This window comes from Chenopodium album, chromosome 26 (assembly GCF_948465745.1).
Source record: "Chenopodium album chromosome 26, dcCheAlbu1.1, whole genome shotgun sequence".
In the NCBI taxonomy this organism is placed as follows: domain Eukaryota; kingdom Viridiplantae; phylum Streptophyta; class Magnoliopsida; order Caryophyllales; family Amaranthaceae; genus Chenopodium; species Chenopodium album.
In genome coordinates, this window is record NC_137859.1 from 13,288,445 (window position 1) to 13,307,929 (window position 19,485).

The following is a 19,485-nucleotide window of genomic DNA, read 5'->3' on the forward strand; positions in this document are numbered from 1 at the left end:
CGGCGAAGAATTGTGAAGTGGCGGAGCACTGGTTTTTTTAGTTTGGGTTTTTGTTTTTCGTTTAGGTTGACGGGTGACTTTCGTTGCACTCACACGTGTTATTGGCGGTTCTCTTCCCCTACCAAAATATTTAGGACTTAGGAGTTATGGAGTACTAAAGTTAATCTACGGGCTAAGTTATGATCATATGATATTTTTGAAAATAAATCAATAAATTTATTCGGTTATTATTATATGACTTGTTTTAAAGAAAAAAAAGTTACGAGGGCACTTAGGTTTCTCACCGTGAGAAACAAAATTGTATATCTCATGGTTTTACGTCACTGATTTTGATTATACGATTGTAAATGTAGGGGAGAAAAATAAACTAAGGGGGAACAAAACGTAGCATAGGCGCATAGCCACACCAACAATATTATTATTTAAAATATGATCTAAAACTAAAAGTGTGACTTGAATCAACTCAAACTTGTGTGATCCCTTGATTTACTAGCCAATCTGCAGCTCAATTTGCTTCTCTATAAATATGTTTCACTTCCACATCCCAATCCGACTAATCAATTAGAGTTCGGCAGTGTAGAATGACATGGATACATTCTCCATTGTAACCATCTGACCTATTAAAATTTGGACTATGGCTTGATTATCCGGCTGATTTTGTAGCTTCTTAATGCCCATCCTTCTTGCTAGTTCTATCCCATATTGTACTGCAAGGACTTCGACTTTGAAGGCAACACTCTTTTCTAGATTAAGGGTGTATGCGTAGCAAAGATTTCTTGTGTTGTCTCTAGCAGGTCCAAAGGTCCAATCGGCTGCCCCTTTCGAATTCAGCGAGAAACCATCCACTCGTGGGTGCATTTCATTTGATGAAGGCTTCCCCACGAGCAATAGGTGTATGTGAAGAGCTTATCATTCCATCCCTCATGACTCTCCATACTTCCTCAAAGTGATCCAACAAGAATTGCTTAACGTCAAGAATTTCACTAGAACGACCAAAGCTACTGCATTTCTCCACGTCCATATCCATCATATTACTATAGAAAAATAAGTTGGCCAAATTTTAGGAGACATGTCGTTGTGTTATCGTATCTTTATGTTTCGGATTACACACTGTTAAAGCGAGCCATTGCGAAAATCTGTTGTGTGTGCTGGACCACCCACATGGCACCACACTTCTCTCGTAGCTTTGCAATCTGGTAGCACATGAGTTGTACCTCTTCAATATTTGGGCATAGCTTGCAACAATGATCATCAATTAAAGAGCTTTTGGAGCAGTTTGCATTGCTCAAAATTTTGTCATGCAAAACTATCTATAGGAACACTCGAACTCTTTGTTGTATCCACACCAAGCTCCACGATCAATCCTCCTGCTCTCTATTGTCTTGTCTTATTATTTGCAACGCAGACTTGATAGAAAATTAAAGTGTCCCTTATATATACTATTCCAGTAGAGAAGGTCGCCTCTTTCTAGATTTTTAATGAGGGAGTGCGCCTCGATCCATGTAGCGTTGTTTGAGGTATAAAATCCGCAAACAGAGCCCCGACTCACTTCCAACCTTCTTCTACATCCTACATTTCAGCTACTATAACACCGATATATGTAATTGCAAGTTCTCTAAGACTCTTTGAGCATGCCCAACGGTGGTCCCAAAAAAGCTAAGAGTGATCGATCCATCACTTATGGTTGTTCTTTGCCTTTGCTAATGATGTGAGCATTCTCCATGATTGCTTTCCACGCATTGGACACGTTAGCCTTGGTGTCAAACATATAATATCGCATCTCCTTTTGCAATATTTGCTTATAAGAACTCTTGACCATAAGACATTTGGTTCGGTGAGGAATCTCCACCCCCTAATTCCCCGATTGTCTTGGTTTTCCTAGGTTTTCCCAAGAGATAAGGTGAATTCTCTGCCTCTTCTCATCTCCACCCGTTATAAAACGCCTTATTCTTAAAAGACACTATGGAGGCTTAGAAATCGAAGGGAATTGAGAGAGTTATAAAATGACCAAATTGCCCTGAATGAGAGGGCAACAATGTAATGTATTTGTGATATAAATTTATTTATTTTCATCTAGAAATTCCCATTTTTATATGCCAAATGCCTCGAAAATGACATATCTTTATTTGCTTCGTATTCGTTTAATTTACCTCATTCTCACAAAAAATGTGGTTATTACGTATTTTATTAAATAAAAATACTTTGATTAAAGATGTGCATAGGTGACCGTGTAAGAACAAGGTGAGTCGAATTTTAATGAACGGAGGGAAATTCGTCCATCCTCATACGGATTATAAAAGTTTCGTGCACTCTCTTGCCTTAAAATCATTTCTCGAAGAAATCGTGTACATCCTACCAAACTACATTCAGAAAACGAATTACCTGCCCTAAAACAGTCGAGCAAAAACCCTAATTTTTTTCTTTCCCAGAAATTCAATGTCTGCAATCCATCAAATCTTCACAAATCTAAGCTCAAAGCAAAATTAAAGTCTTAATTTCCCCATTTTTTCCCCCAAATTGGTAGAAATGGAAGTTTTGAAGGATTATCCTTCAGAAATTGATATTGGGTCTTCCATGGAGTCGGTTCAGAAGGGAATGGATTTACAGAAGCAGCTTTTCCATACCCAGATCGATCAACTTCGCAACATCGTCGTCACTCAATGCAAACTCACTGGTGTTAACCCTCTTTCTCAAGAAATGGTTCTTTCTCTCTCCTTTTTTCTCTTTTTTTTTGGGGAAATTTAGAACCCTAGAATTTGAATTGGATGAGTTCATTTTCTTTGCTTTACTGTTTTTTTTTTGATGATTTTATTTTGCGTGTGTGAATGCAGGCAGCTGGTGCTCTATCTATAAATATTGGTAAGTTTTATGACCTTCTTTCTATTTATTGTTAATATTGATTGATTTTAGTGTGATTGATCTTTATTCGTATTTGTGTTATCCCAAACATTTGTTGAATGTGTGTATTTGTTCGAGTTATTGTTTATTGGGAGAGTAATTTGTAATGTATTTTTCATGTGTGATCACTGGACCGCGTTATCTTAGTAGCGTTGTAGTGGTGTATGAAGTTTATACTGATTGTACATTGTTAATGTGAAATTTGAATCCTTGTTACAGGGAAAAGGCCTCGAGATTTGTTGAATCCGAAGGCTTTGCAATATATGCAAGCAGTTTTTTCGATGAAAGATGCTATCAGTAAAAAGGAATCTCGGGAGATTGGTGCTCTGTTTGGTTTAACAGTCACACAGGTATCGTGTAATGGAATTTATGCTAGCACTGATTAAGCTGTGTTTCTTGAGACGGAACGATTTGTATTTTGAACTGGATTGTGATTGGTTTTATTTAATGCAATAATAGGTGAGGGAGTATTTTGCTAGTCAGCGTTCTAGAGTGAGGAAATTGGTACGGTTATCTAGAGAAAGAGCGATTAGGGCGAATGGTAACAAGGAACTACAAGATAGTATATCTGCTGATTCTGACCTTATGCTGCCCATAGATACTACTCCGCTAAGCTCCGTTGGTCCTGATGTTGAGGAAGCACCTACTTGTTCAAACCAGGATGAAGGTTTGCCAGGACTAGGCGAGTCTGAAAAAGATTTTGTTGAAAATATTTTCAGCTCTATGTGTAAAGAAGAAACCTTTTCTGGTCAGGTGAAATTGATGGATTGGATCTTGCAGATAGAAAATCCTACAATCTTGTGCTGGTAATTGCTTATCAACCAACAGATACATAGGACTTTTGTGTTTGAATTTTTCATAGTTCTGTAGTGACTAAGCAGCTCTTTTGTTTGGCTGTAGGTTTTTGACGAAAGGTGGTGTCATGATTCTAGCTACTTGGTTGAGTCAAGCTGCTACCGAAGAACAAACGAGTGTTATTTCTGCTGTTCTCAAGGTTTGATTTTATGTTGTTACGGACCTCTCTGGTTTCACGTTAGAGGTTAAACTAATGTGCTTATGTGCTATTATGTAGGTTCTTTGTCATTTGCCCTTGAATAAAGCTCTCCCAGCTCACATGTCAGCAATACTCCAAGGTGTCAACAAATTGCGGTTCTACCTAGTACCAGGTTTGTGCTTCTCTTCCTATTGATTCCCTTTCCTGCTGATGCTGCTTTTATAAATTTCTGCAAAATAGCATAACAGTGTGTATGAATGGCAGCATAATTAGTATCATCATCAAGTTGTTATGTTAACATGGTGACTATTAAGTTTTTTTTAGTGTCTTTTTTTTTTATTTTTTTTTTATTTTTTTTTTTTATTTTGTGTGTGTGTGTGTGTGTGTGTGTGTTTAACAATGATGGTTTTCCATGTATGTGTTGAATTTCCAATACTCTAGCTTGAGGTAAGTTTTTGTAGCTCAGAATCTGGTAGCAAAATTGGGTGTTGGGATTCTGGGTATTAATTTTTTTCTTATTGGCATGTGTAATGAAGTAATGAGTAATGACAAGTTTACATGCACACCTAGTATAATTGGAATATTACTTTTCTTACAATTGATTGGTTTAACTAATGTATTTAATTACAGGAGTCTTTTTCAATTGAAATTTTTTTGTTTGTTGAATGTGAGAGATAATACATCATTTTTAACTGGTGCATTATCATATTCTCGTGTAATTTTTGTGTTTTTTTGTAACTTTTGTCGAATTCAGCTTTGATATTTATCTTGTGTGCTTTAAATTTATTTAGCACTGCTTCCTGTTCTTTTCAATTCTTATTAATCTGATTTGAAGATCAGATATCTCAAACAGGGCAAGAGTTCTCCTGTCAAAGTGGAGCAAAATGTTTGTCAAAAGCCAAGCTTCTAAGAAATCTAATGGCATTAGAGCTGCCACTGAGCAAGATACAGACCTGACTCAAAGGTATGCTTCCTGCATTAGCTTAAAAAATATCTCTTGTTTTATATTGCCTTTTCCTTTCTATAACGTGGAACATGAATTATGTTTAGGTTTGGTGAACTTGTTGGAGATTATTCATGGCAGTCTTCTGTTGATGCTTCTGTGAGTATAATGTAAATAAGAATTGTTGCTTGGTTCAAAGGTTGTTCTTGTACTTTTATGACATGTTTATTGCTTATTTCCATTTCAACAGGATGACATGTTGGTTACCTCATATCTGGGTCCAGATGATACAAGGTAATTAGATTGTGCATTTAACTAACCTCCTCTTAAATAGCCCAACGTTTCTACTTTTTGTTTTAAAGATTGACAGGACTGACATATGGTTTTTCTTTAGGAAAGTGGAAACTATAGAAGCAATGAAGCTGCTCACAGCATCTTCGGATGAATCTAATAAGAAGCTCATGTTGGGGGCATCGACTGCTCGTATCCTTTTTTTTTTGTCTTCCTTTTTACATGTTTTATTCTAGCATTCTTTTGAAACATTGTTATTAGGGAGCTATGTGATGTAGGGTTGACACTATTGACAGTAAGAATCCTGTCATGATTAAGCTCAATAACAGTTTCAAGTATCGTGAATAGCAAGTCCAGTTAAGCATGTGTTATTTAGATGAATTACACATTCCTTAGCTATTTTACAGATAATAAAGAACGCAGAAAGGTTCAGCTTGTTGAACAACCAGGCCAAAAAGCAGCTAGTAATAGTCAGCCCATAAAAGCAGTGACTGTCAATCAAAGGCGTCCTATTACAGCTGATGAAATACAGAAGGCAAAAATGCGCGCTCAATTTATGCAGAGCAGCAAAAGGAAAACCGAAGGTCCCAAGAAACCTCCTTTACTCACTAATGATTTGCTTTCAGCATCAGAAGCTTATCTTCGTCCTAAGCTTGAAGCGCAAAAAAAAGCAAGATTGCTTCCCCCAAAGAGTAGTATTAAACAGGTGGAATTTGTCCCCGAACAGAAGCCAGCTTTTGACCAGAAAGAATCTTTGCTGGAAAAGTGCCGGAGGGTTCAAATACCTTGGTTGGCACCCCCAGGTACAGTTTTTTCAAGTTTTGTTGTTGGATTCTTTTATTTCCTTGTCAGATCATTTTTCAAATGGCACTCATTGTTGGACAGTAACTGTTTAAGAATTTCTTCAATTAAGGATATAAGGATCGTCATATTGGTTATGTGGGAAACTCTTTCAGATGAGAAACAACGGTTTTACAATTCTCTATCTTCATGTTTCTATATAATCAAAGGCAAAAATCTATCTGTGATTTAGTCATAGGTTTTCTGTAGATTTTAGTTGTAGCTGTATTTATGATGTATAGAACATGGCACAGTCATTGGATTAATCAGTGGAAAGAATTATTTACAAAGACTTTTTTCCCCTCAAAAATTTTAGTTCATATTGTAGAACGAAAAATCATCTGATCACCCCACCAGCCCTTATTGGTTGCAATCCTAAAACTTGCCTTGCTATCCCTTTTGTGTGCGTTGTTTGGTGAAAGATGTACTAACAATTCATGTTGCAAGGAATTAAGGTCTGAAATTTCCTTCGATTGTCAAAGACTCAATGAGCATTACCATCAATTTATCAAAAGTTGCTGTGCATTATGTATGAATTGTAACACATGATTCGTCTTAAATTTATTATTTGTGGGAAGACAATTGTTAAAGTAAATAATGTTCGTCTTATTAAACCCTGTAAACCATATGCATGGGTAAAATTGCCCATTAAACTATTATGGACCAAATCTATTTTTACAAGTTTCATGTATTTCAATGGGCTGCCTAAGTTTTGATATGTTGAGAAATAAAGCAAAACCATTCTGAGGTGCCTACTTTCCTGTAATTGATATGCTTTTTTTTTTTTTTTTTTTTTTTTTTTTTTTTTTCCACTTGTGAATTTAAAAATAGTTCACTCATTTTTGTAGGTTGTGATTTGATGCTAATTTGGTCTTAAAAAGTATTGTGTAGGACTGTAGGGTAAAAGGTGAGATTGAGATTTGCATTTTCCAATAGTGTAAGGGATTTGCGTTGGATTCCTTACAGACTTTATAGGATTTCCAATAGCGAAGGTAGGAATTAAGATCTGATGAGATAAACTAGATCTAACATTAGTGGTTTTTTAATTTCAAAGATAATTAACAAACTAAAGTAGCATTTTAAAAGTTGCAATTGGAAGTGATAATCATATCTACTATAGGACATATGGAAGTGTATACGCATTATATGAATGCATAAACTGGTGTATGTTGTACGAAGTATTAATGATTGGTTCACTTCATGTGTTAACAACTGGTAGCAGTGTTGTGACCTAATTATGGTACTATCAACAGTTTGAATGTTGTTTCTATGGATTATGTAAGTCATGCGACTCGACTGCTCTCACCATTAAAGATGGGCTGAACAAATTGTATTTTTATTAAGGTGTGAGTCCTCTAAATATTGCTCATATTTCCCCTTTACCCTCCTAGAGCAGAGATCATAAAAATGCAACAGATGGGAGCTTGTGATCTCATTAACAGTTTCGTGCCATTTATTACGTAGTATAAAGATTCAAACTTCCTTGTCAGCAGCCACCTTGTATTTGCAGGCAATATTTCCAATAACTTTCTCATTGTCTGAACTTTTCTGGTTGATGGTACAATGATATGATGCTCCTGATGCGTGCCTTTTGGCTTTGGGGAGCCGAATTTGAGTCTTAAGCTCTGCTTTACCCTAAGCGAACCTCAATTTCATTTCAATGTGACAGAATTTGGTGATTAGCCTAGTGTTGCCGTTATACTGTTTTTTGACAGACAAATGAAGACTGGTGACTGAACTCACTTATCTTCTGAGGCATTATCATGTACATTTTTGAGAGGCAACCTGGTGGTCAAATCTTCTATTATCAGTAAGGTGGTCACAATTGAAGACCACCATAAATTTGTCAGTCTTTTTACCAGAATATCTCATATAACTTGCGTTGATGACAATAACAATGGCGATGCTGTGTGCGCAGTATGTAGCCTGAAACTGATTTAGTACTCCAAGCTATCTAATGAGATATGCCCCTGAGAAATAATCAATTACAGAGGTGTATTGACTATTGAGTAAAGCTTCTGCAGGGCAAATTTTGTTATGAAGTTTATATCTACCATCATTTTAAAAAGAAAAAAAAAGTCAACTGTAGCAAAATAATGGAGGAAAGAAGAGAGGAGAGAATGCGAATAGGAAAATTAAAATAATAAGAATATTTAAAATAAACGTTATTAAAAAGGTAATCTTTTCAAAACGTCCAAACAAGTTGACTACTATTTCAGACGTTCAATGACAACGTAATTTTCTTTCCTGTTTGGTTGATCAGTTCCTCTTGGGAGATATGATGATTTTGCGGAATTGTTTAGGAAATCAGTTCTTTTGATTGATTCTTGCTTTACATAATTTTTGCTGTATGGATTTTTTAGTGCCTACGAGTGAACTCATGGTAACAGTGATGCTCTGTTGTTTTATCCGTTCCTGCAGAAGTTCTTGTGGCAGAAATTGGCAATGGAGAAAATAGCAAAGAAATGGAGGTTCAGAGGAACCGAATCCACCGGGAAAAGGAAACCACATATCGAACACTTCAAGATATCCCGCCAAACCCGAAGGAGCCATGGGATGTTGAGATGGACTATGATGACACCTTAACCCCAGAAATCCCCATTGAGCAGTTGCCTGATGCTGATGGTGCAGATACGGCAGGTACTTCAGTTGAAAGTCAAAATCCCACAGTTGCTCCAGTTGATCCCTCCACCTCTTCACAGGCTGAGCCTGATCTTGAGCTCCTAGCAGTTCTGCTTAAAAACCCGGAATTAGTTTTTGCCCTGACTTCTGGTCAAGCAAGCGGGCTGTCGAGTGAAGATACTGTGAAACTCCTTGACTTGCTCAAGTCGAATGGAGGGGCAGCATTGTTGAATGGGCAGGCTTCCGAGAAGCCTGAGGAAGTGAAAGTTGAAGTTTCTCTTCCTTCGCCAACTCCTACTCCTACCAGAAATGTTGAAGTCTCTCTTCCATCTCCAACCCCACCTAGCAGATTTGAAGTTTCTCTTCCCTCCCCGACGCCTTCCACCAATATTGGTCCGGTGCGTGAACATTGTATTCATATCACTACACTCTCACATCTCTATCTTGCAATGGATTTTGACAATATAATTAATAACTTGTTCCGGGCATCATTCGACTTTAAAATGTCTTTCATCATGTTACAAACACTCTAATATATGTGCCTTCACCTAGCTCTTTTAGTGCTTAGATGTAATTAGTTAAGAAGACCACGCTCATCCCATCATTATTTTTTTTTTTTAAATTACGTAGTAATTAATTTTCCTGGCCAATCTCTGCTTATTCATATACTAGTATATTTTTTTCCTTTGTAAGATCCTACTTGTTATTAAGGGACAAAACTAACGGAGTTGACAAATTCTTAATCATTGAACATCAAAAGCTAGCTGTCTCATCTGCCCAAAGAATAATAAATCTGTCAATTAAAATGCGATTACTAAATAGAAATTTTGATATTAATTTCTGGTTACTGGTTTTAGTGCTAGCTGGTTCACAGTATGGAAATTCATTAAATGTGAATAATTCTTCCCAAATTTGCCTAATTTTCTTGATTAAATGTATTTTCGAGAGTTTCATATACTAAAATTGTATGTTTTACATAAATTTGCAGAGTGGATGGACAACAACAGAGGCTGCAAAGAATCCGTTTTCCCGACGCGCTATGGGAGTTCAGGATACTATGACAGTTTTTCCAGTAGTTACAGCTGCTGTTGTTACTTCAGACAGGCCTCAGAATAGCTGCGGCTTGCAGCGCCAGATTCCGTCAACAGCATCTGCTGTAATCACATCATTGCCTCAGCACCATCCTTCTCAAAGTCTCATACCCGAGTATCAACCGACATATTTCCCCCCTGTCCTGAATCATAACCCACCAATGCCTTCATATTCCCGGCCATCACCTGCACTTTCACAGTCACAAATGCATGCACACGCACATGCACATTCACATCCACATCATCAAACAGAGCAGTATCTGATTTCTGAAGGTAGTAACACAGGAGTGGTAAAAGCTAGGCATGGTTTGTCCCACACGCCTTTCTCTAATCATGTAAGTCAAAACGTATATAATCCGACTATGGCGGGCAGCCAACCAGGCCCCCCACGGGAGAGGAACGACTACCACATGGGTGGTCATAAAGGATATGAATCATGGAGTCCAGAGAATAGCCCTGGCCCAGCAAGGTACCCACCTGAGCATCATCATGGCCAAGGGTGGAGTTACCATGAGCAAAGGGAAAGAGGATATGGACCTCCTGATAGGCTTAGTAGGAACCAAAATTGGCGTGGTGGTGGTGGTAGTGTTAATCGGCGTTGGAATAGTGGTGACCGGAGGCGATAACGACTTTGTATTGGCTTGTATGGCTTTGTTGTTCTGTGCATAGGTTGGCTATTCTTGTTATACCAAAGGTACCCGGAAAAGTTCGGATGAGAGCAGATTTTGTTTGACAGTTTAGAGTCATGGACCTTCGACCACGGATCCGAAAACACATTTCTAATATGGCAATTCCATTTGATTAGGAAGTCTTGAGACTTTTAACACAACCCGTTTCATATTCTTGTAGAGAAAATGTTCTATTCAACATTTTTACGTGAAGAGACTGCTGAATTTTGTGTAATGAAATAATCAACTAAAAACAGTACATGAAAATAAAGAAAAAAAAAAAAATTGGAAAAAGATAAACAAGCTAACAAAAGCCCAATATTTGTTTGATGTTAAACGAGTAAAACAAAAAGGACTTGGACTTTCGTATCAAATTGCCTTTTTTTGATTATCTATAGAACTATGACTAATCTGAGCTTCTGGCATTGTATTTCTAAAGCGTTCCAAATTTTATTTACATGGTTGTAAGGTGCAATCAAGAGCATTTTTCGCTCCTTTAAAATACAAGTTTATCACCTTAATAAATATATTAAGTAGCAATTGGGAAATTAAGTTGGTTTAATCGTGCAATAACAAGTAAAAAAAAAAGAAAAAACAATTTCTTCACTTTTTGAACACCTGGCAACAAGATGACGGAATTATCCTTCTTTTACTCTTGAAATTTTCTTGCTTTACCATTTATGAGAAAGCTTACAAGTTGAAGGGAAAGCTACTTGATTTGGAAAGGACCATAGGAGTATATGTTGTATATTAGTCCAATTCTAAAATAATACGTGTAATAAAACAGAAAAAATTTAAATATATTTTTCGGTCCAAATGGCATATGGGCATTATAAATCATAGAGGATGTTGTTGGATGAGTCTGTTTCACCGTGAGTCTACCCACTTAAAATTTGATATATATGTCAGATATTCTGTTCGTTTTTTAGTATATTGGTTTGACTGGCTCGTAAGTTTAGGAAGGTGAGTTGAATTGAATAAGATATTGCTTAAGTGAAGTTTGTTAGCGAATTAAAATTATAGAAAATAGATAGCGGGGTAATTATTATTATTAATAAAAAGTAAGGGATGTTAGAGGAGATAAATAAAATTCCTAATAAGAGGAGATAAAGAATACTTGGTAAAAAAGTAGGAATGAAGACCGTATGTCTAAAAACGGAAGTGAAGTGATTAAATAAAACTAGGCTTGTTTGGCATCGTTTTTTTGTTGTTTCTATTTTTTTGAAAACAAAAAATCAAAAGCAGGAAACAAGAAAAAGATGTTTCCAATTTTCAGTTATCAGTTTTCAAAATTATCATGATTTTAATAAGTTTGACTAATTTATGATCCATTATATGACATATGTCATATGTTTTTGAAAAACAAAAAAACCATAAAGCGATGTCAAACGAACCGAAAATGCACTTAAAAAAAGTGAAGAGAGTAGCTTTTATGAAAATGTCAATGCATATCTTAATGAAAAAGAAAAATAAAAAATTATATAATTCAACTTATATCCAAATTTTCAGAATTCAAAATGAGTTTAAATGAGACGTTCAATAATTAATATCCATCTCAGTGTAAGTCCAAACTCACACAATGACACAATATCTTCTCATAAATGGAGGAGGATGGGAGATTCAAATATGTGGCATATATATCATCTACTTTCTTCGTTTTTTTAGATGCAACACACCCTTTAGCGCGGTAATTAAGAAAGGCGGGGTTTACATGATATAATAAACTTTAAAATAGGATGAGTGGCTATTAGGAGTGTAATTGTGGGTCATGTGCTTTAAATAAGGAAAATAGTATAGTTTTTCCCTAAAATAACTTTCCTTTTATAGTGTGTTGCAAGTATTGTGACATTTACTTTTTAGGGAAGTGTTGCAAGCAATTGGTTTTACATACACCTTGGTGCACCTACAAATAGGTGCACCAAGCCCAAATAATAGCCCAGTAGCTATATTCACCCAAAAAACATGCCCAATACATACCAGCTCAATACTAATCAGATTTTTATTAAGAAAAAATTATTTCCTCCTCTCCCAACCACCATAAAATTTTTTTAATTTGTTTGAAAAACTTTGTTTCATCTCATAATTTCAAAATCTTTTCTCATTTATTTATTTATTTTAATTTTCTCTCTCCTCTTTCCATTTTTCTCTCTCTAAAAAATTGTTTTACTGCCATGGATAAAAACAAATAACAGTTCTAAAAGGTGAACATTACTTAAATTTTTGTAAATTTGCTAATATAATTCAACAAATTTCAAAAATCATGAACATAATTGTCGTTTTAATTTTTTTTCTTTCAATTTACTTTTTGTAGAAAATCATAACTATGTTCTCCTACTAATGAAGATGAAGAAGTGTAATTAATTTATTACTCAAAATCCCAATTTTATCTTAAATTTTCATTTTTGGAATTGAATACTAAATTAAACCCTAAATTTTTTTTAATAGTCCAATTAGTCAAATGTTCAACTCAAACACCAAAAAAGAAGAAGTTAGATGATATATCTAAAGGAAGTCCAATTGTTTGTCAAAAAATATTGGAAGAATTAGACAAAGAAATATCATAAAGTCCCATTACCAGGTATATTTATGTTCATATAGTTTCTGTTTGATGTTCATATACGTTGTGCTTTATGTCCATATATTATGTGCTTTATGAAGTAGTAATTTGTTTAGAAATTCAATTAATTACGTTCGTATAATGTAATAATTTGTTTAGATATTATTTATTTTCTTACTTTGTTGTTTGATTTTTAATTATCAGATCGACCAAGTACTGAACAACCACAAGAAACTTATGAACAACACACAATAACCACTGAACAACCCCCACAAACCACTTACTTGCCCTCACAAACCACTAATCAGCTCCCAGAAACATCTGATCTACCCCCATAAAATACTGATCAGCCCCAAAAAACACTAATCAGCCCCACAAAACATTGAATAGCCCCTACAAACATTTGAACTACCCCCCACAAAACACTGATCAGCCCCCAAAGACATCAGAACTACACCCACAAAATATTAAACAACCTTAATTAACTTCTGAAAAGCCCCTAGAAACCAATGAAAAGCCCTCTGAAATCATTGAAAAGCCACCAGAAAACACAGATAACCCACCAGAATCCGCTGAAAAGCCCCAAGAAACAAGTGAAAAGCACCTAGAAACCTTTGAATCCTCCACCAAAAACCTCCGAACCCCCTTCAAAAACCTCTGAACCCCCCTTTAAAGACCATCTCTGAATGGCCTTTTAAAAAACCTAAAGGAAAAAATTCCTACAACAAGTAGAGTAATAAGAAGTAAAAGCTCCCAAGAAGCAGGTTAGATTGAAGAAGAACCAGAAATTCAGGAATCAACAAACGTTCAGGAATGAACCCCTTACAAAAACTTTTGAACCCCCCTATAAAAACTTTTGAACCCCAACCACAAACCATTGAATACCCTATAAAAACTCCTAAACCCCAACCACGAACCATAAAACACCCTACAAAAACCTTTGAACCCCCTACAAAAACTTCTTAACCCCAACCACGGACCATTAAACACCCTACAAAAACCTTTGAACCACCTACAAAAACTTCTGAACCTCAACCACAAACTACTGAACACCCTACAAAAACATTTGAACCCCCTACAAAAACATCTGAATCCCAACCACAAACCACTGAACACCCTACAAAAACTTCTAAACTCCCTTACAAAAACTTTTGAACCCCAACCACAAACCACTAAGCACCCTACAAAAACTTCTGAACCCGAACCACAAACCAATGAACACCCCACAAAAAATTCTAAACCCCCTACAAAAACTTCTGAACCCTAACCACAAACCACTAAACACCCTACAAAACTTCCGAACCCCAACCACAAACCACTTAACACCCTAAAAAACCTCTGAAACTAACCCCTACCAAATTATTTGAACCCCAACCACAAACCACTGAACACCCTACATAAACTTCTGAACCCCAACCACAAACCACTAAAACACCCTTCCAAAACTTCTTGACCTGAAGACACTGCTCAGATGTTGCTCAGCCTTCATACTTTCCTTATAAACAACTTCATATGTTCTAACTGCAATAAACAAACATAGTTCATAATAATCATTACTGGAGTTCAAAAATAAAACAACAAAGTTCAAATATTGGAAAAAAATGTTCATAATTACATTTACAATTATTTTCTAAAAAGCATATATACATACTCAGAAAATTATGTAAAATGGAAGATTCATTATAGTAACCTAAATGTTCATAAAAATAGAAACAGTGTTCATAATATGATATTGCTAATAACAATTTTGATAATAAATACAATGGAAAGTGCGTTACTCAAATTATATGAAAAAAATATTCAAAAACATGGTATAAACAAATTATATTCATCAAATACAAATTAAAGTATCAATTCAACAATTAAATTATAAATGATACTGAAAATCATAAAAAAAAATATAGCAATTAAAATCAAAAATCAAATTCAACACACTTTCAACAGCTTACATAACATTGAATATATGAATATCTTTCAAATAATCAATCTAAATCAGTTGTTCATAAAAAAAAAAAAAAAAAAAAACATGCACATGTTCAAATATCTAACATAATAGGTTTATAATTACAAAACATAAAAAAGTTTTAAAAATTCATAAATCGAAAACATAATAAAATTTCATATGCAAAGAATCAAATGTTCAGATATATAGATTATAAAGTATAGACACCAATTTTTTAAAAATGATTACAAAATACACAGATCTAAAAAAAGTTCATAAGAAATGTATCACATGTTCAAAATTATAATTAAGATGTTCATAAATCCAAAAATATATGTCAGTAAAAATATATCTTTATAGAAAACGTATCCTACGTTCAGATTTTTAACTTAAAATGTTCAAAAGACCAAAATGTAACAAAAAACAGATCTATTAATAATAGAATACACAAATATCACTAACAAAAAAAATTAAAATAATATGAAATCTACATATTTCGAAATTCAAACCTAGCCATAGTGATTTAGACAATGGAATTTCATTGGAAAATAATCTACTCCGTCGTCTTAAACACCTTCTCCTCGTCAAATCCGCCATTTTAAACTTCACTTCTCTGCAAAAACTCCATTAACAAAGCTTCAAATTGAAGGTTGAAGAAAACGAATTTTGAAATTATGGTGATCAACAATGGTGATGAAGAAATTAAATCAACAACAATAATGAATGAATTTAAGAAAAAGAAAAATAGAGGTGAGAGAAATTAGTTAGAAATTATGAATTGTAAGAGGAAAATATGAAGGATCTCGATCTATGGTGATGAATGAATGAATTTAAGAGAGAGAAAAATAGAGGAGAGAGAAGGTAGAGGAGAGAGAAATCAGAAATTAAAAAAGTGTGAGGGAGGAGAAGAGAGGAGAGAGAAAATACTGATATATAATAATGTTGGTAGTGATGATAAATTGTAAAAACGTGGCATCTTATTATTGGTGGTGCACACAGTTTAACATGCACCATGGTGCATGTTATAATTTGCCGTGTTGCAAGTAAAAGAAAACGAAGGAAGTACAAACTCTAATGCTTCACGAATGGGCCAAAATCTTTTCAATCCATAAAGGTAGTACTCCGTATGAGGTATAACATTATTATTATTTTCTATTGATTTTGGTTTAGGGACTCCCCCCCCCCCCATGTTTAAAATTATTTTTTGCCATACCTTTTTTTTTTTTGAAGAAAATATTTTTTTAATACCTTACCCTAACAAAATTGATTAACTTTTTGCTATTCAAAAAAATAAATAAATAAAGAAAATAAATTAATTATCTTTTAAAATATCTATTAAGGGTCACACAGGTTAAATCTCTGGCTTCCAATTGTAATTTATATTGCCTTCTACCTCATTTGAATATCAAAATTATTATTATTATTAGTAATATTTAGTAGAATTGTAATAGCATTATACTAGTTTTGTGTCCCGAGCGATGTCCGAATTGTTTATTGATATTGGCACGTAAGTATGTTCCCCAAACTCAGAAATTATTCTAAGCTTTGCTAAAAAAAAAAAATAATCAAAATATTCATTGCCTAATTGTATGGCTTAAGTATTGTTGTATCGTGGTTTGACTTATTGTATAAATTTATATATTTAATAATGGCTGAAATACTTGAAAAACCAATAAAATATTAAATTTATAAGATAATTATTTTTATTTTTTTGAAACAAATTTTATAAGATAAATATTGAAAGTTATAATTCAATTGATACATAAAAATTGCAATTTTATCGTAGAAAGTTTTTTGAACCAACAATTTGATCCTAAAAATCTATCCAAATTTTATAGAAAACAAAACCTTAAACTAACTTTTTTTATCCTAAAAAATCTATCTAAATGTATTCAACTTTTTTATCCTAAGAAAATATATCAAAATAAAATCATGTGTCATACTAATAATAAATTATTGCTTACATGGCGCGACACTTGGCGAAATGTTACAACGCCAAGTGTTGTTGTCTCGTGAACTAAAAGTTTAGCTTTCTATATTAGTTATTAATTATATGATTTGGCCTTGTTTTTTCTTAATTATAATTTTTATTTTGCCACTGAAGTTGGCAGAAGACCCATTATGCTCCCCACCTTCCCTCTTAACTGCTTTAATGTGTACAAATTCTTAATTGTTGTAGTATTCACGAGTAAAGCACAAATACGGTCCCTAAACTTTCATATTTGTGCACTTTTGGTCTCTCAACTTTCGTATGTGCATTTTTGGTCCCTCAACCACCATACTTGGTGTTTCTGACCAAAAGTTTAGGGACCTTGCTTAGTCAGAAAAAAGATTAGGGACCATGAGTCAACATTTATTTTTTTTCTTTTTTTTTTCCCAAGATATTTTTGTGAATAATATTATTTTATTGTGAGTTGGCAGTAGTCATGATTAAGAAAAGTTAAGGGACTTAAACAAGCCACGTGGCCCAATTGATTTTCTTTTAATCAAAACTCAGCGTTTCGATTTCTATTCCTTATGCAAAATCATCCTTTGGCGGGATAAAACCTTCTTTATATATTCTAGAAGAGGTGAAGGGTCATTCATCTTCATCTCAAACAAAAGTGAAAAAATACGAGCTCCATTGGTATGTCTGGGTGGGAATTTGGTGAATCCTCGTCGCAGAAGAAAGCAAAAATCGAGTCTTTGACATCAGCTAAAGGTTAGTTCATCCCCTATTTCAATTTTTGTTTATGGTTATATGAAATATGCCCTGTTTTTATGTTCGTAAGCGAGTGAGGGTTTGATGAAAATGTTAAAAATTTTGAATTTTTTTGTGTTGATCTACTTAAATTATGCTTCACTTTGTTATTCTCTGCAATCAGATGAAATTAGTTGTTGTTTTGTTTGATTTTTGTAGAGTTAGGGTTTTACATTAACGATTAGGGTTTTGTATGCTCTGTTTTTGAATGTGATCACATAAAACGGCCAATCTAATAGACGTATTCACCTAATAACCTAGGTATGGAGGCTTTGGAAGATGCTCACCCACTGATGGCAACCCAGGATGTTCTTGTGATGCATGTGTTCCCCAAACTCCATTGGGTGGACCAGATCAGTGTGGAAAGGGTATGCTGGAAGTGGCGACTATGGTGGACCCTAAGGCACATTGCACCCTACCTCCCATACCGCATTCACCATAGGAATGAGTTGAGGGATTGGGTTCTGAATGACATTCTCTACAACTTTGGGAGGGACTTCTTTGCGTGGATTGAGAAGGACATGACAGTGTACTTCGATGTCTTTCCACTTCTATTCAAGGAGGATTAGAAGGTTGTAGGTGGGGTGGTAGGGTGGGTAGTTTTTTGCTTATGGTATCAGCTGGTTTATGTGCTGTTAATAGATGGTTTAGGTAATCTTTTGAAATTGTCATAGCTTAATGTATGTATGTAGGTTGAACATTCATGATGGTTTTTTTTTTGGGAATGTCACTGCTATGACAATGTATGATCTAACTTAATCAGGTTAGGCTTCATTTAGTGATCTAGGATGATGGAGTTGTATGTAATTCAATGAAGCCTAATGTAGGGTATTTTGTAATGACAATTATGATGATTATATTAATGGAAATGAATGCTTTTATTATGTTTACTTAAACCTTAATCTTTTTTGCATTTAGCTTTAACTGTATGTTTGATTTAATTGATGACATTGTTGTTCATGTGTACTAAAGTAAGTTATGTACTGAGTTGAATTGCAAATGCTTAAAGCTGTCCATTCTTTTGTCAGATTATGGAATTAAAATCTTGCTTGATTATACATCATGGTGGTCAGTGGCAAATTGGCTGTGAATCATTTTACTTAGGGGAAAAATAAATGTGTTTGAGGATATACCTGAAACTGTGGATGCTGACTATGTCAAGAAGTTAATAGATGGTTTGGGATATGATGGTATTGTTAAGGTCCATTTCTTAGATCCTAGGAAAGATTTTAACACTGGGATTAGGTACCTAGGTTTTGACAGAAATATTTGTGACCCTTTCTTGAGTTTACTTTTACAATACAAGCTCATTCACATCTATACAGAGCATCTGGAACCTATCACTCCTTTATTTCAGAATTTAGGGAGAAGGGGTAGTTTTATGAGTTTGTTAACAACAGACATTGGGGCAGATGATGACCATGCTGAGAGGTCAAGTGAAGGAGTGAATTTGCATGGACAGGATAATATTCCTAGGCATGACCAAGCTGATATAGATTATGACACTGAAGGGACTGATGTGGATGATGAGGAGTGTGTGCAAGCAAGGTGTGAGATAGCCAATGACAAAAAAAATGTGGTTTCTCATGAGGATGAGTTGGAGATGTTGAGAAAGCTAGCTGCATTTAAGGGTTTGGGAGAAATTGGGAGTGACTTTGAAGGTTTTGATGAGCTAGATAGCCCTGATGAAGATGATGATGATAGTGACTGTTGTTTTTTAGTTGCTCCACCTTCCAACAAATATGTTAAGTCAAGTGTTAGGATCATGGAGAGTGAAAAACCCCAATCTCAAGTCTTTTATCCTGGCAGACATTTGATAACCCATCCAGCTTTAAACAGGCCATCAGAAATCATTCAATACAACAGGGCAGAAACATACCTTTTCATAAGAATGATAAG

The 19,485-nt window shown here is 34.7% G+C and overlaps 1 protein-coding gene across 1 annotated transcript; it reads left to right on the forward strand.

Annotated features, from left to right (window-relative positions):
- The first annotated feature begins 2,229 nt into the window (after positions 1-2,229).
- Positions 2,230-10,679, forward strand: LOC145617835 (homeobox protein LUMINIDEPENDENS-like). Its single transcript, XM_081672589.1, has 13 exons — positions 2,230-2,700; positions 2,832-2,859; positions 3,118-3,248; positions 3,358-3,704; positions 3,799-3,892; positions 3,971-4,064; positions 4,733-4,856; positions 4,943-4,994; positions 5,086-5,129; positions 5,230-5,318; positions 5,534-5,929; positions 8,388-8,986; positions 9,577-10,679. The coding sequence occupies exons 1-13, from the start codon at positions 2,527-2,529 to the stop codon at positions 10,303-10,305; spliced, it is 2,901 nt and encodes a 966-aa protein (XP_081528715.1). The 5' UTR covers positions 2,230-2,526; the 3' UTR covers positions 10,306-10,679.
- Positions 10,680-19,485: the final 8,806 nt, after the last annotated feature.